Genomic DNA, 22,879 nt, shown 5'->3' on the forward strand with positions numbered 1-22,879 from the left:
CTCTTGCTCCAATTTATGTGCACACCTGAAACAGCCTCAAAAATATTGAAGATAACCCTCAAAATCAGCATCTGCTCCACTACTGCATCACAAAATACTAGAGTGTCATCTGCATACTGTAGATGAGTAATCTCTAGGTTATTTCTTGTATTATTCCCCATATTGAAACCTCTAATCCAGCCCTTGATTTTTGCATTCTAAAATAGGCTGCTCAACCCTTCCATGGCCAAGATAAAGAGAAAAGGGGATAAAGGGTCCCCTTGTCTCAAGACCTCTGTATGATGAGAAGAAGCCACATGAGCTTTTGTTGATCAAAATAGAGAATTTCACTGAGCTCATGCACTGTCTAATCCACTTTAGCCATTTCGTTCCAAATCCCATCCTTTGCAACATATTCAGCAGAAAGTTCCAATTCAAATGATCATATGGCTTCTGGATATCCAGTTTACATAAAATCCCTGGTTGGTTATCTCTCTGCCTGGAATCAACACATTCATTGGCTATCAATACTGCATCCATGATCTGCCTATTCTTGATAAAGGCCATTTGTTGTCTGTCTACTAGCTTATGTATCAATTTCTTTAGTCTTTCAGCCAATAGTTTTGCAATTATCTTGCACACTCCTCATACTAGACTTATTGGTCTGATGTCATTTAGCTCCACATCCCCCGTAGTATTTATACTCTTCTCAAATACCCCTTCCTCAAGGAATTTTTGAACTGCCGCCACCACTTCTGTTTTGATGACTTCCCAACACTGACTAAAGAAAGCCATGGAGAAGCCATCTGGGCCAGGGGCCTTGTCTCCAGCATATGCTTTGATGCTTTCTAGGATTTCCTGTTCTTCAAAAAGGGCCATCAGTTGGTTATTATCATTTTCATCAATCATAGGGCACTTTCTCATTTCTTAAGCCTGGCCTCCAGTCCACAGTTTCAGCATATAACTTCTCATAGTATTCTATGATTCCTTCTGTATCTCAGCAGGTTCAGTCACTAACTCCTCCCAGACTTTAATATTATTAATAGTGTTGGCTCTTATGTGTGCATCTACTGTTTTATGGAAGAAGATTGTATTCCTATCCCCCTGTTTCAGCCAAACTTCCCTAGATCTCTGTCTCCATCTTGTTTCCTCTTTTTTGACTATTTCTTCAAACTCAGCAGTAAGAGCCAATCTGGAAGTTATCTCCCCTTCCTCCAAATTTCTCTGATCCTGTATCATATCAAATTCTGCTAACTGATTTAGTACCAGTTGCTTCAGCTGCCTCAGATTGCCTTGGCTGGTCTTGCTCCACTCTTTCAACTTTCCTTTCAATGCCCTTAGCTTTGCTACCAGTACGAAGTCTGGTTTTCCATGGAAATGAGAAAACTCCCACCAGGTTTTAACTCTATCATTGAACCTTTTGTAGTCAGCAAACTTGAAATATGATTTCATTCTCCCCCATTATCCACATTGTAGCATCAATGGGGAATGATCTGAGACAATTCTCTGCAAAACAGATTGTTTAATGTTCCTGAAATTTGAGTCCCATTCTTCAGAGATCAGGAACCTGTTTAGTCTTGCTGATGTGGAGTGTCTGTCACCTCTTCTCCAAGTGAACTCTCCCCCTGCTAAGTTTAAGTCCATTAATTCCATGTCTTCAATGAATTCTGATAGTTCTGTCATTGACCTGCTGATTCTGTTGCAGTTGAACTTCTCATAAGAGTACGTTACAGTGTTGAAATCCCCACATAAGAGTACCTTTGGTTGCCCCCAGTTCCCACCAAGTTTCTTCCCTTTCTGCTCTATCATTCGGGGCATAGACACTTGTTAGGTTCCATTTAAGATCCAGATTCTTCCCAGAGAAACAACAAGAAACTGAATATGCTCCCACACTACTCACTTCCCCTCCCATATTCTTTTATCCCACATAATTATTATGCCTTCCCTCATCCCACTAGCCTCTAGTTGTACATAATCTGCCCACCTACTACACCAAACTTCTCAAACTATATTGGAAATCTCCTCATCCATTTTGTCTTTTGAAAACGTACCACATCTGCTTTCCAAGTTTTAATCATGTTCCTGATAATACTCATTTTCCTCCCACAATTCAATCCCCTAACATTCCTAGACACAATGTTTAAATTCATTGATCCGTAATGGCCAAATACCCGTTTACTTCTAGTCCCGTTGCTATAGAAGTTAGAATCCAGTTGTAGCTTTTCTAGTTCCAGTAACCCTTTCCTCTTGCCAATTGTCTGTTCACTCTCTTTCCCCCTATTTTCTTGTTTATTGCTATCAATCTTCATCAACAATTCCTTCACCTTTTCCTCACACCCTCTGAAATTCACCCCAAATTCTGAGCTTAGCTTAATTATATTTTGTTGAACCCAATCTGAAGTGCTCATGTCTTCTTCTAGGAATTTGATACCCAGTGGGATAGCTTCCTCCATACCTCCGTTTATATTCTCCTCCTTCAATGGTTGCACCATTCCCATTATACTCTTCTCCCCAATTCTTCTCTATTTGTGACGGACATCTCCACCACCCATCTCGCGACTTCCAGTTCCCCTCCGTCTCTATTCCATCGTGTGATTTGGCTTTGGAATTTGTTTTCCTTAGCTTTGTTTGCTTATATCTCGATATTTACTATGTCTTCAGAATGGGTTATTAAAGTTTGGACTCTACCACAGCTATTAGGTCCAAAAATTTTGGGCCCAATTCCTTTTGACCTCTATATACATTATATTCCCCCCTTTAAATCCCAAGCCCACTTGCATGCAGGACCCCTCACACGAAGTCCCCACATGCCCATCCACCTTTTACGCTGGTTGTGCCTCATTTTTCTTTTGCAAAAGTTGATCCTCGGTATTGACCACTGGGTATTTGCCTTTCTCCTCTCCTCCGAGAATCTTACGGTGACTAGAGCTTCGCACCACACCGGAATAGTATAAGTGAAGTCATCACAAGTTACTTCTACTTCTCGGGGAATCCTCTCTCCATCACCTCGTACTTTGATTCAGGCCTAGTGAAGGTGATACCTAAGAGAAGTCTCCTCCTCTATCTCGATAAAACCTCCACATATGTCGTCGATCTCCTTGAAGACCTTATGTGACCACAAATTCAAAGGTAAACCCAGCAGCCCAATCCATACCATCTCTCCTTATCTCTACCGGCCAGCAGTCCGTCGTTTGTTTCCACCATACGAGCTCCAACTTCATCTTCCTCCAGATCCATTGACCTATTAAGACATGCTCTGCTACCACTTTGGATGGTAGTTCAAACATGAAATGCCCATCATTCATGGTATACACTTTGATTTCTATCGCCAATTTCCAAGAATTACAAGCCCATCTTCTTACATCGTTCAAACTGGGGGTTTCATTTGCTTGGCACTAGGATTTTCCTAAGATGCACCTATTCAATAGATCATTTTCTGGTTGAGATTCACCACCTGTGATTCTTACTTTGTTCCCTGTACTCTGTATTATGGCCATCTCCGTTGCCTCTGTCATCCATCTATCTCGGCAGAAGGCTTCTCTGTAAGACTTGTGAAGCTGTTTTCTGTCCTTCACTGCAGTCCCCTGTGTTTTGTCTGGTTCATAAATGAACCCAGCAATCTGGTGAGCCATATTCCCTCAACCTCTTTTGGGTGTGGACTCGGGAGTTATTATGACAAATTTGTTTTGGCAATGTCATGCTATAAAGCTGATGTATCTCCCACTTTCATTGTATTAAAGAGTGCAATAAAATTCTGCAAAATGGTCCTTCATGTTCCACCTCTTAATTGTCCTTCCCTGTACTTTTGAAGCTTCAGTGAGTACAACAACTAACCATTTCAGGACTTTAATGCTAACTTTCACTCTTCTAATCAGGTTTCGGCGGCACTCCATCCATTCAAACCAACGTCCGACCTCATCTTTGCATCTCGTGATGTCGTAGGACTTGAACCCTGTGTTGTAAAAGATATTGCCCTCCCATATTGTGAGTGTTCCTGCAGCCTTGCGGGACCCACCCATCTGAAACCCAGAGTTTGGATAATTTAAACTGAAAGCTGACAGACCTCGATTAATGTACCTGAGAGCATTCTTTCCCCTTCAATATCTACACTGATTTTTAGGTGGAAGTAAAATTTCTTCTATTAGAAGACTATTTAGTCATTTTTTACCCCATATAACTTACCTCCTCCCTCATAATAAGCATGTGAGGTTCTCAGGATAACTTACCCAACCCAAAGACATACCAAACACAAACTGTATGAAAATTAGCCCATCCTCTCATCCTTACAATGCATATAAAACGACCCTAAACCTACAGGGGTAACAAAATGAAAACAATTTGATCAAGAAACTAGCTCACAAAAAGATAATTTTGATCACCCTTAGGATGCGATTTGCTTGTCTAGTGAAGCTACAATAACAAAAGGCGGCCAAGTTCAAAGATGCTTCCAAAGTAACAAAGAGGAGACTTGGTTGTTGAAACCGTATGTGTTTTAAAGTGGTATGGCCACTTTTCACCATGCTTCTTACAAATGTTTAAGGTCATATTTTGGGATAGGAATGTTGAACTTTATTTATTAATATCGGAAGATCCATCCGTCTACAGAAATCAGAAAGACTGCATAATAAGAAATGACAAGAGATACTGATTGCTCTGCTAAATAGATGCCTGAAGGAGGATGCTGTGAAAAGGCTAACTGTACATTCAGAGACAGCCAGGGAAGTCAGCTTTCTTTTAACATGTATTTATTGGCATGTGAGGGATATTCAAAGTATCACGAATAATTTTTCAGCCATGGAATGTCAACATTTGGTATCAAACTATGCTGCTCTGTATACGTAACTCAAACGATGTGGTACACCTCAAAGAGAGAAAAAAAAATAGTGAATAGTGTTAAAATAGATATAAACAATATTCCCACAGCTAAAAATAGTAAAAATGAAATTCAAAGGATTTTATCGAGAGGATCCTTCTAGCAACAAAACTGAAACCAAGTTGTATCAATCTACATTTAATAACATTTTAAAATGAAATATTGATTATCTTAGGAATGAACACAAATAGATCCCTGGCCATGATAATTTCAATTAAGTGACTAGATGGAAAGCAACTCCGAAGAGGACGGAATCAAGATGAAACTCACCTCTGATAATTGGCTATCAATAGTCATCCTGTAAAAGCATAAAAGTAGACATGTTACACGAATGCAGTATCGGCAGAGGATTTCAAGATTACACGCTTCACATTAATTGGTAAGAACATAACAGGGCTGACCAACCAACATGTAAAGAAAAAAAATTCTGAGCATATGTAAAAAACTTAATTATACTATTAAGCAACATAATAGGTGACGAACAATTGACTATCCCAAGGGCCATCACCTTTTTGTCTGAGGTGACACAAGGTTCTTCACAAAGGCTTCAGGAAAGCTCTCAAAACGTTTATGCACCATCTCAATTGAGCGTATCTGAGAAATTCAATATTTTAAAAGAAAACATTACTTTAGGATAAAGTTGCTTAAAAAAGATTTACAGCATACAACTAAATTGGCAAGAAGATGCACAAGAAACCTCATTGTTTTCCAGGAAAATTAAGAGAATTGAAATTTGATATTATACCTCCCCTAAGCGAGCCCGCGCTCCCATTACACCGCCAACAATTGCAGATAATAAAGTGTACCATATGTGAATATCCATGAGATAAATCTGGAAATGAAGGGTATTTAAGAGACGAACCAACACCAAACCAATATAGACAAAAGGAATACAAAATCCAACAAGACTTTTAGTAAATGAGGATTACAGCCATAACCTAAAAGGCCCTACCAAAATCAGTAAGGGAAATATTACCAGCAATCTCAAACAGTAATGGATCAGCATTACTATCAACTTCTAAAGGAAATGGCCCTTATTACTGGCAGTATTTGGATAAGTATAAAACTTTAATACGAACAAGTGCGTTCCTAGCGGTAATAATTGGTGAATGGATAGTTTAATATTTGAAAATCTGATGACTTTATTCCCGTTCCACTGCCTTTTTTGCACTTTATCATAGCAATGACTAAACAAACTTAGTATATCTCTTATGGGGCTTGCTTATTGAATAAAACACATTCCTTGAATGGAGTTGACAGGGTAAGAGTCAACTTCTTTAACTATAGATTTGAGTTTTTATATACTAAGGAGAGGAGCAAGATTCTGCAGAGGATCTTCCTCATACCACAGAATTACATTAACATAACGGAATGCAAAAGTGCAAAAAGAGAAAATAACTAGGCATGGGGTTGATTTGAGGATATCTAACTATAATCAGATTTGATTTTATAGGATCTTAGTTGATCTGATAAAATCAGATATGATATCCTATTAGATAGTTTAAGTAATTAGATCAAATAAGATCATCCCTTGATTCTCAAATCAACTAGAATCAAGGGATCAGATTCTTTGTTTGATTGTTTATTTCTCTGTACTATATATTTGTAGTTCTATAGATGAATAACATGTACAATTTTGGTACCAAAACTTACATGATATCAGAGCAGCTTTATTTTTGTGTTGCTTATGACTAAAACATCATTTACTGGGCTGCTTGACCCACTGGCATCAACATAAGCCGAGAGTTCTGTTAACAAAGTTCCGACCGAGACAACAATGAACCAAGGCAGCGATTCTTCTCATATTTCCTTTCAGCTTACTTCTCACAAGCTGAATGGCAAGAATTATTTGGAATGGGCATCTGTCCGTTTGGCAATTGATGGTTGAGGAAAACTTGGGCACCTGACTGGAGAAACGAGCAAGCTTGAATCAGGAGACCCGAAAATAAACGCCTGGAGAGCAGAAAACTCAATGGTAATCCCTTGGCTACTAAATTCCATGGAACCTGCCATAGGTAAACCATATTTATTTCTTCCCACTGCTAGGGATGTCTGGGAGGCTGCTAGAGAAACTTATTCTAATGTAGAAAATGCCTCTCAGATTTTTGAATTGAAAAATTTTACTGTGGAAAGCTAGGCAGGGAGAGAGGTGTGACTATTTACTATAGTGAGATGGTTTCCCTATGGCAAGAATTAAGTCAATGCTATAATGATGAATGGGTTTGTTCTAAGGATTGCGTAAAAGCAATGAAAATGAGAGGGTATATCTGTTTCTAGTAGGGTTGAACCAAGATTTCGACGAATTTCGTTCTCGACTTACTGGGAAAAATCCACTGCCAGTTTGAGGGAAACTTTTTCTGAGATTGGGTGAGAAGAAACAAGGAGGAATGTTATGCTGAAAATAGATTTCGATCTGGAAGCAAAAATATAGATTCCTCAGCTTTAGTTGTTGCGAAAAATGAAAATGACAAGAAAAAGAAGTGGTGTGATTTTTGCAAAAAATATTGGCACTCGTAAGACTTGCTGGAAAATCCATGGAAAACCGCCTAACTGAAACAAAAGAAGGGTAGACAACCATGGCAGCCAGGCCTTTCAGTGTACCAGCGGAGAATCGTGGTGAAATCTTCAACAGAAATGCCACCATTCACCAAGGAACAATTAGAGCTACTACACAAACTTCTCCAATCCAGTAAACCTGATCCTTCTACTCCCACTTGTTCTTTTTCCCAAACAGGTAATGTGCCATCTGTCTTTTTAAGTACTGATTCAACTGGTATAAGCTCTTGGATCATAGATTCAGGGGTTAGTGATCACATGACATGCAAATCCCATTTTTTTCTCGACTTATACTCCTTCATCAAGAAATAAAAAGGTCAAGTTTGCTGATGGTTCCTTCTCAGCAGTTGCTGGAAAAGGAACAATCAAACTAGCCCCTTTTTTGACTCTTTTTGATGTCCTTCATGTTCCAAAATTGTACCATAATCTGTTGTCCATCAGCAAATTGACTCAAAACCTTAATTTGCGTGCTATCTTTGACTCTGTCTCATGCGTATTTCAGAACAAGGTCTCGGGGAGGATGATTGGCAATGCTAGAGAGTTTGAAGGTCTCTATTTTCTAGAAGATGGTTACAATTCAATAAATTTTAGTTCAGCTTGTTTGAAATCTGTTCTAGTTGATAATAAAGTCATGTTATGGCACTAAAGACTTGGTCACCCTAGTTTTCAATATTTGAAACTCTTGTTACCTCAGTTGTTTAGTAATAAAAGTACATCCTCTTTTCAGTGTGAATTTTGTGAAATGGCTAAACACAGATGTTCACCATTTTCTTCCAAAAAATACCATGCCACGAAACCCTTTAAGTTAATCTATAGTGATGTTTGGGGGCCTTCTAGGTTAGCAACTGTAAATGGGAAAAGGTGGTTTGTGAGTTTCATACATGATCACACCAGTGTTATCAAAGGCGAAAAGCGCAAAAAAGCCCTAAGGTCCATTAGGACTTTAAGCGCAGAGCGCAAATAAAGTGTGGGCTCTACTGAAAAAAGGCGCAGAGGGAGAAAAGATACAAATATATATATATATATATATATATATATATATATATATATATATATATATATATATATATATATATATATATATATATATATATATGTTTAGTCCAAGACCAATGATTATAAACATGAATGACAAATATATAACCAAAGAAATTGAAAAAAAAAGTATGATAAAGTAAAATATCAATTGTTTAGGGTCACTTCTTCAAAAGAGGCTCATTGGAAAGGAAAAGTTTGCCTTAGAACCTTGGTGACCACACTAAAGTGCATATAAAGCAAGGTAAAGCACTAAACACGTTTTCAGCCTTGCTTCAGGACTTAAGCGCGCTTAAAGTGCGCCTTTGACGAGACTAGATCACACTTTACTAACTTGGGTGTACCTATTGAAAGACAAAGGGGAAGTAAAACATATGTTTGAGGCTTTTTTATACTATGGTTGAGACACAATTTCATAAGAAAGATTTAAATATTTCGGAGTGATAATGGGGGAGAGTTTTTCAATGACCAGCTAGCCAATTATTTCACTTCCAAGGGAATAGTGCACCAAAGTTCATGTCCTAATACACCCCAACAAAATGGAGTAGCAGAGAGAAAAAATAGGCATCTTATGGAAGTAACTAGAGCCTTAATATTCACAAGTGGAGTCCCTAAATTTCTTTGGGGAGAAGTTCTTTTGACATCCACCTATCTTATTAATAGGATGTCTTCCCGTGTTCTAGGTTTTAAAACCCCTTTCAGTATGTTCAAGACATACTTCCCTACTTCTAGATTGACCATTGATCTATCTTTGAGAATCTTTGGGTGTAGTGTATTTGTTCATGTCCATGATCATAATAGGAGTAAACTTGATCCACATGCTAAAAAATGTGTTTTTTGTTGGCTATGCCTCTAATCAAAAAGGATACAAGTGTTATGATCCAAATACTAGGAAGGTTATTGTCACAATGGATGTCACTTTTTTTTGAATCTAAATTGTTTTTTGGAACTCATCTTCACGAGGAAAAACATAGTGAAGATTCAAGGGATAATAAGGATCTTCTTGACGTCACATATGACAAACAAAAGAATTTAGGTTTTATGATAGATACAGGAAATAGTTCTTTTGGTAATAACAACCTCAATAAGGTAAGAGATCCCAACGAAAATAACGAAAATAAGGAAACTGAGACAATAGAGCTTTTTCATGATACAACTAATGACAAGAACAGGGAACAAAAAAAGGAATTACAGGTTTACATGAAAAGAAATTGGAACCAAGAAAAAGAGATCAAAGACTCTCATCAGAACCAAACGTCCACCCCGCAAGATCTCACTGATATACAAGGTAATTCTCCATAACCTAATTCTGATTTACCCCTTGTAAGTTTAGACCTTGATCTTCCAATTCCCAAATGTAAAGGGGTAAGAAAAGTCACCAACCATCCCATGTCAATATTTGTGTCATATAGAAACTTGTCCCCTACGTATATAGCTTTTCCTTCTCAATTATCTGAAATGGAGATACCGAGAAATGTGCAGGATGCTTTAAACATTTCTGAGTGGAAAGAGGCAATTCTAGAGGAGATGAACGCTCTTGAGAGAAACGAAACCTAGAAATGGTGGAAAGAAACCAAGAGCTACAAGTGGGTGTTCACCATCAAATTTGAGGTATAAGGCACGATTGGTAGCAAAAGGGATCACTAGACCTACGTAATTGGCTATCTTGAGACATGCGCTCCAGTTGACAAGTTGAATTCAATAAGGATTGTTCTAACCATTGTTCCCAACCATATTTGGCCCCTCCAACAACTAGACGTGAAAAATACATTCTGAACGGAAAACTCGAAGAAGTCTACATGGATCCACCTCCGAGTTTTGAAGAAAGGAATGGAACTAGAGTGTGCAAGCAAAAGAAATCTCTCTACGGGCTCAAACAATCTCCAAGAGCTTCATTTGAGAGGTTTACTCAGTTTGTGAAAAAACTAGGGTATACTCAAGGACAAGTAGATCATACCATGTTCATTCGACATTCTATTGAGGGAAAGACAACTATCTTGAGAGTGTATGTCGATGATATCATACTCACCGGAGAAGACTTATCCGAAATGAAGAATTTAAAAAAACAATTGGCATCGCAGTTTGAGATCAAAGATTTGGGCCAGTTGAAATATTTTCTTGGCATGGAAAAAGCATGATCAAAAGAAGGCATTATGGTGTCACAAAGGAAGTACTAGAACTTCAAAAAGAGACAGCGATGAGTGGTTGTCGTCTAGCTGAAATACCAAATTGATTCGAATATAAAACATGGAAACAAAGAAGGAAAAATTCAATTGACCAAAGTCAACATCAGAGACTGGTGGGGAAGTTGATCTACTTGTCACATACTCGACCTGATATAGCTTTTTATGTAAGCTTGGTCAGTCAATTTATGCACTCTCCAAAGGAAGAGCACCAAGAAGCGGTCTACAGGATACTAAGATACCTGAAAAGTTCACCGAGGAAAGGACTGTTTTTCAAAAAAGGTCAGGGGCATTGAAAGCTTTACAGATGCAAATTAGGCAGGGTCTACTACTGACAGAAAGTCAACATCCGGATACTGTACATTTATCTAGGGAAATCTCATGACTTGGAGAAGTAAAAAACAGAATGTCGTAGACTGTAGAAGTGCTAAAGCTGAATACCGATCTATGTCCCATGGGATCTGTGAAATGGTTTGGCTCAAGAAGATGATGGAAGAACTGAAAAAACCATTTGGTTTACAAATGAATTTGTACTGTGACAATAAAGCCGTCATAAGTATTGCTAACAATCTAGTTCAACATGATAGAACAAAGCATGTTGAAGTAGATAGGCACTTCATAAAAAGAAGATTGAAGAAGGAAGTGTGTGCATGCCTTTCATCCCAACAAATCAGTAAATTGCGGATATTTTCACAAAAGGCTTGTTCAAACCAAAATTTGAAATTCTTGTAAGCAAGTTAGGCATGAAAGATATTTACATGCCAATTTGAGGGGGAGTGTTGTGATTTGAGGATATCTAACTATATAAACCAGATTTGATTTTGTAGGATCTTAATTGATCTGATAAAATCAGATATGATATGTTATTAGATAGTTTAGTTAATTAGATGATTAGATCACATAAGATCATCCCTTGATTCTCAAATCAACTAGAATCAAGTGATCTAATTCTTTTATTTGTTTCTCTGTACTATATATTTGTAGTTCTATAGATGAATAATATGGACAATTTTTGTACCAAAACTTATATAGTAATTAGAGGAGGTTAACGGGTAATCCGCAAGATGAGAGGGAGAAGAGTAACTCGACCAAACAAGATTCCGATGAAATTTTAGAAGAGCGCAGGCAAAGTGGGTTTGGAGTGGCTAACGGGATATTTAATATCATTTTCAGGACGACAAGAATGATCGAAAATGGTGGTGTAGCATAGTGATCCCATTCTACAAGAATAAGGGTGATATCCAAATTGCAACAACTATAAGGGTATCAAACTACTAAGCCAGACCATAAAAGTTTGGGAGAGGGTGAATGAGATGAGGAAGAGGAGGACCGTGTCTATTTTCGAGAACCAATTTGGATTCATGCCAGAGCAATTGAAACGGATGTGATTCACCTTTTAAGGAGATTGTTAGGAGCGGTATAAGGACTAGTAAAGTTACTTCATATATGGTGTTCATAGACCTAGAAAAGGCATACAACAAAATTCCGAGGAAGATATTATGGAGAAGCTTGGAGTCTAGGGATGTACCGGTTGCATACATTAGAGTTAGGACATGTATGGTGGACCCAAGACCTGAGTAAGGATAGTGGGAGGAGACTCGAAACACTTCAGAGTAAAGATGAGGTTGCACCATGGATCAACTTTCAGCCCGATTTTATTTACCTTGGTGATGGATAAATTGGCACATCATATTCAAAAGGACATATCATAGTGTATTTTATTTGCAGATGACATAATATTCATCGACAACACACAGCAGAGTTAATGGGAGATATGAAGAAGAACCCTAGAGTTTAAAAGCTTCAGGCTTAGCAAGACTAAAATAGAGTACATAGAGTGAAAGTTCAGTGTTGCATAAAAGGAGGCGGATGGGGAAGTGAGAATTGATACACAAGTCGTCCCAAAAAGACAAAGCTTTAAGTATCTTGGCTATATCCAAAGAAATAGAAGATCAATGAGTATGTAGCACATCGTATTGGAGTCTGTTAAATGAAATAGAGGCTAGCATCTGATGTCCTATGTGACAAGAACATGTCACTAAAACTTAAAGATAAGTTCAATAGAGTGGTTGTTAGATCTACATTGTACGAGATGGGGTATTGGTTAGTCAAGAACTCGCATGTACAAAAGATGAAGGTAGCAGAAATGATGATGCTTAAATAGATGTTTAGGCATACTAGAAGAGACGAGATTAGGAATGAAAATATACGGGACAGGGTAGGAGTAGCGCAGTGGTGACCAGATGTAGGAAGCAAGGCTGAGAGGGTTCGGGCATGGGCATGTAAAAGAGGAGCACATATGCCCAGTGAGAAGGTGTGAAGGGTCGTGGTGATAGGTCTGAGGAGAGTTAGAGATATACCGAGAAAAAATGGGTATAGGTGACAACACAACCCTAAATAGGTTAGCATGGAGGTCAAGGAATAGGGTAGACGGTTAGTAGGCAAAAGAGTGCTTTCTCTTCTCACAATGGTAGAGCAGGTTTCTAGTCTGGAGCATCTATGCATTCACTTATCATACTATAACAACTATTCTAGCATTATCTTATGCTTCAATTTTATTAGTATTGGTGTTTTCTTTACTTTTATCCTCAATATTTATATTGTCAAGACTTCTCTTTCAACAATATTTTCATCATAGCATTTTACTCTAGCATTTATATCATAGTCTCGTTATTCTTCCGTATTAGTAAGCGCATTAGCGCACTATAATTTCTTGTGCTCTGACTTCTGTTATTATCTTTCTATTACTTTATGTGCTTTGATTACTCTATTTTATCGGTGTCGCTTTCGTTATTTGCGTTATTTGTTATTTGCTTTCCCATATCATTTTGAATTTCTTAGCCGTATCTGACCTCCTTTTATGCTTCTTTTGAGCCGAGGGTCTCTCGGAAACCGCCGTCCTACCTTGGTAGGGTAAGGTCTGCGTACACTTTACCCTCCCTAGACCCACGTTGTAGGATATCACTGGGTTGTTGTTGTTGTTGTTGTGTATTTATATCAAACCATTTTCTGGAAAAACAATTTTCTTGAGTCAAAGGTCTTTTGGAAACAATCTCTCTACCCTACAAAGGCAGGGGTAATGTCCGTGTACAGTGTACACCCCACCCTCCCCAAACCTCACTCGTGGGAATATATTGGTATGTTATTGTTAGTCGAGTATAGTGTTGCTATATTGTTAAGATAAGCTTAAAAACATTTCAGAAAGCAATATCTAAAACAGAGAAAGTATGTTATTGAAATCAATAATGAACACTTACAGCTACAACAGGAGCCCACAAGCTAACAATTGTCAAAAAATTATTGTTGTCTGCCAAAAGAAACACAAACATACATCAGAGACCTATTTCCCATCTTGACAAAAAAAAGTTCATTTTCTCTTGGATAAAGAAGAACACTAGATATTCAACAACTATCTATAAGTCAACAAGTATGTAAAGATTTGACCCAAAAATAAGGAGGTTAGACAGCCAGACTAAAAAAGTTGGGTTTCCTCATTCGATGACCAGATTAATGCACAAAACTTAAACTATTACTAAAATGCAAAGTAAAAGCATTCAAAGATTAATTACAGATGAGGACATAGGAGGAGGAATGCATCACAAGAAAATGAACATTTTAGAGTAGCTGGAAGATCTCAAGTTTCCTTCCACACCAGTCATTCATTTCCTTCCTAAGCTGGAAGACAGTGTAATCATTGGTTCAAATGTTATTAATTTACTGTAAACCCAGAATATACCTTTTTGATTAAGAAAACCAGCATATACCTTAAAGTAATGTCACCAGAACTGAAGCAATCCTAAATGGAGTTAGTGTCCATTTGGATAAACTTACAAAAAGTAACTTATAAGTCAAAAGTTAGAAGTCATAAGTAGGGGATACCTAAATTTTGACTTTCAGTTTTTATTTTTTTTGGCTTAAAGGTGAGTGCTTAAAAGCACTTTTTAACTTTTCCAAATACCTTCAAAATTTAAAAAGTGCCTAAAAGCCAAAAACGCCTAAAAATAAGCTAATCCAAACACCCCCTTTAATATTGGATCACACGGACACAAAAAAGAAAAGTTGACTTACTCTTTGATATGAAATCGTGCCAGGAGTATGGCAGGGAAGGCAAATTGTATATGATCTGAGTAGGCTCAACTAGCGGTTTGATCTGCAATTGTTATCATAGCAAACAAATCATCTAAACACAGTGAAACTAAATTGCACCATATGAACTTTAAAAATAAAAGATACAAAAGAGTGATAATTTAAAAGCTAAACACCATCATCACTTGCCTGAAGAAAGTAGGCAAAGGTGAACTTGCACGCAAATATCACCAACCAATAGAGCGAATATCTGCAGCATTTAAAATACATGAAGACCTCAAACATATGAGAACAAGCCATAATTAGCACTCGGCTCAAGTAAAGCATTTCGAAGCAGTTTGAAAACATCAAAAAGACTAGGCTACTGGGATAAATTGACCACAATGGAGCTGCAATTTATAGGCTAAGACAACTTAACAAGTTATACACAAAAAAGTAGAGGAAGTATAACGTAATATAAAAAAAAGAACCAAAATAAAATATAATAAAATGTTAGTCGTGGAAAGTTGTTTGGACTCTTCACTTTTGGTGTCGCACATGTGTCGACACGACCTACGAGTGGTCGTGTCATTCGTATCGGATCTGGGTAATCGATTTTGGGTACTTTGACCAAAATTAATAGAGATATTTGAGACATATACAATGATTTCTGAAATCAAAACAATAACTAGGGTGAAAACATAATTTAGGCATATGCTTTTTTTATCGTTAAAAGATAATTGTATTAAAAAGTCGGCAACCAGAAGGTGCTTTAAGGTCACCTCAGGACATCACTACTGAATGTGCATTGAATTCAAGGAGTCTATCATCACCTCTATATCATTTGATAAAGCTATATTTCACCAAAAACAGAGTATTTGGAGTGCAAATCGGTGTTGTGTTAAGATGAAGCAGATGTGGAAGTGAGGCTTGCCACATAACCTATTCCCAAGAGAGAAAGTTTTAAGTATCTTGGATCCATATCCAGGGTAGTGGGGACATCGACAGTGACATCGCATTGGAGCGGCATGGATGAAATGGAAGCTTGCCTCTGGAGTCTTATGTGATAAGAAGGTACCACCCAAACTAGAAGGGAAGTTTTACAGCGTGGTGTTTAGACCGTCCTTGTTGTATGGGATGGAGTACTGGCTAGTCAAGAACTCACGTGTTCAAAAGATGCATGTTGTGGAGATGAAGATTTTGAGATGGATGTGTGGGCATAATAGGAACGACAATATTAGGAATGAAGTTATTCGAGAGAAGGTAGGAGTGCCTATGTGGCGGACAAGATGAGGGAAGCGAGGTTGAGATGGTTTGAACATGTGCAAAGAAAGTGCTTTGACGCCCCAGTAAGGAAGTGCAAGAAGCTAGTTATAGGTCTAAGTTGCTCGGACTCGGGTGAGGGTGTCCGAGACAGATGCGAATCCAAGAGTCGGATTCGGTATAATCTAAATTTTAAGATTCGGGAATACAAATCCGAGTATGGATACGGGTGCGGGAATTCGGCTAAAATATTCAATATTATAAAAATATAGTTATAAAGATAAAGATATTCTTCCCCTCAAAAAAGATAGAGAAAGTCATTCAAGACCTTCAACCAACTCTTCAACCAACTCTCCTAACAGACCATTGTTACTGTCTACCATAAGTCGGAACGGAACACAACCGCTTGAATATTTAGCATCTCTTTGTTTGGATTGAAACATGAAGCTACGAATATTGATCAAGAGGAAAAGTATCTTGCTCAAAGTATCTGATGTGGGTTGACCGCATCCTCCACCTACACCCGTCTGATGTATCTAATGTAGGTTGTCCATGGACTCTTGGTCAAAGTATCCGATGTGGGTTGACCGAATCCCACACGTATCCCGCACCCACACCCGTCTCGTGTCGACACGGATGCGGCAGCAAATATGAAGAGTCCGCGCAACTTAGTTATAGGGGGGTACCTAAAGGGGCAGAGGTAGGCCAAGAAATATTGGGGAGAGGTGATTAGACAAAATTTGGCATAACTTCATATTACCGAGAACATGACTCTAGATAGAAAGGAGTGGAGGACGCGTATTAGGGTAGAAGGTTAGTAGGAATGAAGTGGTCTTGCCTTATGTTGTGTATTGTGTTTCAATTATCACACCATTTTGTTGTTGTTATTGTTTCTTTCTTGTAGACTTTACATTGTTTTTCTTATTAACGACTATGCATTCTTCGTTGTTTCTTCTTCTTCTTCTTTTACTTGGGTTTGATGCAGTTGAGCCGAGGGTCTTTCGAAAACAGTCTCTCTATCTCCTCAAGGTAGTGGTAAGGTCTGGGGACACTCTACCCTTCAAGACTTCACTTAGTGGGATTTCACTAGGTATGTTGTTGTATATTTCACCCAAAAAAAAGAAGATGCAGTTATACTTAATAATTTGGGACACAGGGGATGGGGCGAGAAGTTCCACTTTGTTCATATGGAGACTCACATACAGAAAAGAAAATGGGAAGGGCTTGGTATTAAAGACTTAAAAGGAACTTAACAAGGTCTTCCTTGGTAAAAGGCGGTGAAGATTCAAAGTCGAGGTTAATGCTTAATAAGGCCTTGCTTGGTAAATGGTTGTGGAGATTTGGGGTGGAGCTTAATGCTTTTTGGAGAGGGGTGATTTTTGACAAAATACGGGGCAATGGAAGGCGATTGGAAAACTAGAGATGTGACTGTGCATTTTGGGTGTGGTTTGTGGAGAAAAATCACGAAGGAATGGATGATTTCGAAGTAAGCGTCTCATTCAAGGCAGGAGATAAGAGAAGGGTTGACTTTTGGGGACATAAGTAGTGTGAGGATATTTTACTGAAAAAGAACTTGCCAAGCTTACTTAGAATATCTTGCCAAAGGGACATCGATGATACAACAAAATAGGGAATCACAAGGTGGAGACTTTTTGGGACTTGTGATTTAGGAGGGACTTCCACGACCAGGAGATGGCCGAGTTGCAAAGATTGTTGGCTCTATTCCACAAACAAGTAATTGCGATTGATATTTCTGATACTGTAGTGGGGGATGGGGAAGAACGGCATGTTCTCTGTAACGCAGTTTGGATATCCAACGTGCTGAGAAAGGTGTAATTTTTCACTTGGCTAGCTACGAGAAGGGTGATCTTGACGGTGGAAAATTTTAGAGAGCAAAAGGTTGTCTACGTCAGCTGGTGTTACAAGTGCAAGGATGCGGGAAAGGATGTAGATCATCTTCGTCTTCATTGTGGTCTTTCCGTGAGGTTATGGTGGGATATGTTCGAACAGTTGTTACTTCTTGGGCTATGCAAACTATGAAAAAATTAATGGTCAGTTGGAAGAGTGGGAGGAGGAGGACGTAAAGAATGGAACTTGGTTCCATTAGCAATACTATGGATTGTCTGGAGAGAGAGAAATAGGAGAGCTTTTGAGGGGATAGAGTCGTGCTTTCCTCTATTGAGAATTAGCCTTCGATCCCTTATTTACTTTTGGTGCACCCACAGAGTTCCCAATAGTATAGAAGTTTTGGATGGAGTTTGTAGAGAATCATCTTTTGTTGTAGATTCTTTACCTTTTGGCATATTCCTTGTATACGGTCACGTCTCTGACTATGCTTATGAACGAATAAACATTTAATTGATAAAAAAAAAGAATAATAATAATAATAATAATAATAACAACAATTAAATATTCAAACTTGCTCTAAATATTTATGCATTCTTTTCATTCCAAATGGTCAACCATAATTTAAGCATATTTTTTTAAACTCTTTTTATATATTTGAAATATTTTTAGTCAAACCCATATCCATACATAGATCAATACCCCCCGAATCTTAAAATTTAGCTCATCAAGGATCCGACCTCTAGATTTCCACCAGTAATTTCAAAGGCGCGTTTAAGCTCTGAAGCGAGGCTCAAAACATGTTGAGCACTTCGACTCGCTTAATGTGCGATTTCGTATCGTCAACAAGGCTTTAAGACATTTTCATATTTTTCCTAGCCAATGAGTGTTTCCAAAAGAGACTATTCTAACAATTGAAATTTCACTTTTATCTCAATTTTTCAATTTTGTTGTCCATGTATTTCTTATTCGTCCAAAGTATGGGTAAGGTCAAGTACACAGTTCCCTCTCCCCATGCCCCACTTTTAGGATTACACTTATATGTTATTGTTGTTGTATAATTTGTTATTCGTGCTTATAATTATTAGTTTTGCACTAAGCATATATACTTGTATTTTTCTCCATTCACGCCTTTTTTAATTAAAGCTCACGATTTACTTGCGCTTTGTGCTTAAATTCCCAAAAGACTTTTGCGCTTTTTGCTTTTGATTACACAAAATTTGCACTCGTCTCGTACATCCACACCCGAGTCTCAAGTAGTTAGTTGAAACTTAGATACAGATTACATAAAGGATTGGGAATCACAACTACAACAATAACCATAGTCAGTACCACAAATTCACATCTCCAGTGTGTTATTATACTTGTATTTTCTTGTTGTGTACCAATGGCGACTGAAGTAACTGAAAACCATGGATGAAATTATCCATTTAACAAAATATTCCACTAGTATAAACAAGAATCAAGACTACCGTTACACAATCCAAAAGCTGAAACGTTAAAAGAACAAACCTTAAATAGTCAGTTGTTTTCTCAACAAGACCACGGCCAACAAAGTATCTCTCCTGGAAATATAATCAATATGTCAAACAAAATGAACGAAGCTAAGTGGGAAGAAAGTCTGATAATATATAGAAGAATACCTGATAGATCCACTTAAAAAATTGGAAAAAAGATTGATCAGACATTTCCGATAGCTTGTGACAGGCAGGTAGCTTCATCAGGAGCGCAAAAACTATTCGTATGCCAGCATAAACACCCAGAACCAGGATATAAAGGCGGAAATAAAAAGGGTCTTTGTTTGTATCCCTCTCTTCTAAAAGTTTCCTGTATTGTGATTACATCAGATAGCAATCTTTGAAGAGAAAATACAAGAAGAAAAAATAACTCCTAGAGAAAAAAGACTTACAGATAGACATATATTACAAATGCTGAGCTCACACCGGTCCAGAAAAACCTGATAACAATCCTTGATATAGCCATTCCTCTCGCAGTACTGTAGGCCCCAAACATGAGAAGCACATCCAACAAACCTAAAGAAGAAGCGAGATGACACAGTAAACAAGAATGAAAGCAGAAGAAAAGAAAAGACTAATAATACATAAGAGCAATAGCACAGCTGCCAACTTACTCTCTATGAAATTCATAACGGCAAATGTAGGGCCAACACTGAGCAGTTTCTTGAAAGTGTCCAGATTGATTTTCTCATGGCTGAAGGCTATGATTGTTAATGCCTGAACATTAGAGGAAAAAGGCGATAAAACCCCTTTTATGTTTTAGATCAAACTTGGAGGATAAGCCAAAACAAAACAAAAAAACTTGGTTGATAAGCAGCATGAGAAAAACGAATATAACCTGGAACATGACAACCAAAAAGATCCACAAACGATGAAAACTTCGGTACAAGTGAAGGAAAGTCCGATGCTCAACAAATGTGCTTTTTCCAGTCTGCCGGTTCAGAGGAATAACAAAAGAGGACAAAATTAAAACTAAAGAAAAATGAGAACAGCATAGTACAGTTAATATTGAGGAAATGGGGATATATACTGGGGGAAAAACTAAAACAAACATAATGCAAGTCAAAATGATTAAAAGGCACAGTAAAAAACAAGCGAAGGAACAGCATGAGAAACATTAGTTAATCTCTTGGGACACGTGACAAATTAAAACCAGATTCCTCAAACCCAAATATTCATGCCTACAGAAAGCCCTTTTAGGAGTCATCCTAAACTTCACCAAATTCAGTCACGAGCCAAAAGCAGTCTTAACACAATCCACAATCATGAAATAGGATAGGAAGACCTTAAGAAACAACTTTCCTCACCATGAACAGAAAACAACAACAACAACCCAGTGAAATCCCACAACGTGGGGTCTGGACCATGAACAGAAAACTAAATCAAAATTATTAGATATGTAACAAGTCTAGAGAATCAAATAGCATGTTTCAGTTTGTCATAAAAATCAACCCAAAGAGACATTCTATCATGTGAGACAGTTCATCGTGTGTTTATTATCTGATGACACAGTAATGTTCTCACGCTTCACATTCAAGTCATTAGTGATACAAATAGAAACCAATTCAAGACACAAAATGAAAAACTAGAAAATACACATAGAGACACAAAACAGAAGACTATGTCACGCTTCATCGGAAGGACATATGGAAAAAGTATTTCAACTCTAGATATTGTATATGTAGCATCTAACTAACCAACTCATAAGTCGAGACAAATTTTAGTACAGAGTAAACCAACCCTTTTGCCTTTCTTAGGAGGCTTCCGCAAGAATGAGGAATCCTTCTTAAAAGGCCAACCCAACTCAAAGCAAGCAGGTGACCTGGATAAGCATCAGTAACAAAGAATGAGATCCAATTCCATGGGGCTAAACTCATTTTGCACATTAAGAAGGAATGTACGGGCTAAATTCAAATTGCACATTAAGAAGGAATGTACCAGAAATATTCATTAAAATCATCATAATTCCGCCACTTTGAGTGCGCAGCTTTCCCATTATTGTTTCTTGCAGCTTCCTGCAGATTAAAAAAAAACGTCAGAAAGAATAAACATTGGTAAATAGGTTAAAGAAAAGTAAACAACTCCCAGAACAAGCACAAAATTTACTGAAATATTACAAGATATCAAGATAGCGTTCTAAAGATTTTATGAAGAGTAAACACCATTGCAGAACATACTAACACATTCCTCTACCAACTTGCCAAAAAGATATCAAATGACACTACAAATATTTTAGAAGATGCACATTCAATACGCTGCACATACACAAAACCTACTGCTTGTAAAACATCACGCACTGCATAACAAGGATTCACCACACCCTTCTGAACAAGATTTTCAGCCATTACAGGAATGTAGCTACAATTGCCACTATCCACAAACCAAAATGGTTGACTATGCTAAAAGATAGACCACTGCGGTTACAATACAGTAATACAGAGCATCAGATAATCCTTATTATGGTTGATATTGGATATGACGAGCAAGAGTCTTAAGTATGGGGAGTTGATGTTCGGTCTAAAATGCATATATTATGTTATTTTTTGCCTCGATTGCACCATAGGAGCACAGAACGAAGGGTACCAAACAAAAGTCAGAAATTAAAAGGTGAACATCATTCATTACCAAACAAAAGTCAGAAATTAAAAGGTGAACATCATGCATTTGCATTGAGATCCTTGAAGATATGGAAGCATACTTTTTTTAAAAAAAATAAACGAGGGAAATGGAAACATAATATGACAAGTATCCACAATTGAATGCACAAGCATTTTCCTACCACAGGCTGGGGAACAAATTGGTTAAGCACGCATACTACCTTTCATAGCATAACTAAGCTATTCAAACTTCACCAAATTCTTTCAGTTTATAGCGCTCCAATTTTGATTTTGCAAGCACATTTTCAAGTAGTGTTCGATCGATTATGCATTAATCAATATTCGATTGATTGGAGCCAAGATCATCTCATCTTCATGGCGCACAATCAGATTTCTTATCAAGTATTATTCATAACTCAAACAGTAGTTGTAAGTACAGAAGTGAATTAAAGTTGGAGTAACGGGATAAAATGAGATAAAAGGGCTCACCGATACTATTGTATCATATATAGGACGAATAATTTGTTCCAGAAAAGACACAGACTGATTCGCGCCCACACAACTCGTGGCTGGACTGGCTTCTCCATGATCCAAAATAGCATCTAATTCTCTAGCCATCTGCATAATTCAAAATAACATGTGAACCCATCAAGATACATATTCAAATATTTCTGTGGCCCCAATTTGGAGTCCACATGTTATGCAAACGGAGAGATAACTAGTGCTGGAGGCTACTTCGCGAAAAGAAAAAGAACACTATAACATCCTTATAATAATCTCATCTTAACATTTATCTTAAAATAATTTCAAACTGACACCACAATGACAAAAGCAGAAAAGGTCGGTAATACTTTAGAGTCTGCATAAACTATCCAACAACGACTAAGCACCAATTATCATGCACTCAACAACATATTTCCACTCATGTTCTCCAAAACTGTCCATTAGGACACGAGAAAAACTGGA

At 37.7% G+C, this 22,879-nt stretch overlaps 1 protein-coding gene across 2 annotated transcripts in view; it reads right to left on the minus strand.

The window, feature by feature from the left end:
* LOC129895538 (callose synthase 10) overlaps nt 1–22,879 on the minus strand; it is a 70,925-nt gene that overhangs the window by 31,456 nt on the left and 16,590 nt on the right. For both annotated transcript variants that reach the window (XM_055971260.1, XM_055971261.1), the window contains exons 11-24: nt 22,403–22,531; nt 21,255–21,331; nt 21,057–21,138; nt 20,155–20,247; nt 19,931–20,033; nt 19,709–19,832; nt 19,443–19,626; nt 19,312–19,364; nt 14,902–14,962; nt 14,695–14,776; nt 13,884–13,933; nt 5,598–5,684; nt 5,361–5,446; nt 5,123–5,150 (exon numbers count right to left, since the gene is read on the minus strand). In XM_055971260.1, the coding sequence (XP_055827235.1) occupies nt 5,123–5,150; nt 5,361–5,446; nt 5,598–5,684; nt 13,884–13,933; nt 14,695–14,776; nt 14,902–14,962; nt 19,312–19,364; nt 19,443–19,626; nt 19,709–19,832; nt 19,931–20,033; nt 20,155–20,247; nt 21,057–21,138; nt 21,255–21,331; nt 22,403–22,531 (1,239 nt within the window). The remainder of the gene's footprint in view (nt 1–5,122; nt 5,151–5,360; nt 5,447–5,597; nt 5,685–13,883; nt 13,934–14,694; nt 14,777–14,901; nt 14,963–19,311; nt 19,365–19,442; nt 19,627–19,708; nt 19,833–19,930; nt 20,034–20,154; nt 20,248–21,056; nt 21,139–21,254; nt 21,332–22,402; nt 22,532–22,879) is intronic.

Source organism: Solanum dulcamara, chromosome 7 (genome assembly GCF_947179165.1).
Source record: "Solanum dulcamara chromosome 7, daSolDulc1.2, whole genome shotgun sequence".
Classification (NCBI taxonomy): domain Eukaryota; kingdom Viridiplantae; phylum Streptophyta; class Magnoliopsida; order Solanales; family Solanaceae; genus Solanum; species Solanum dulcamara.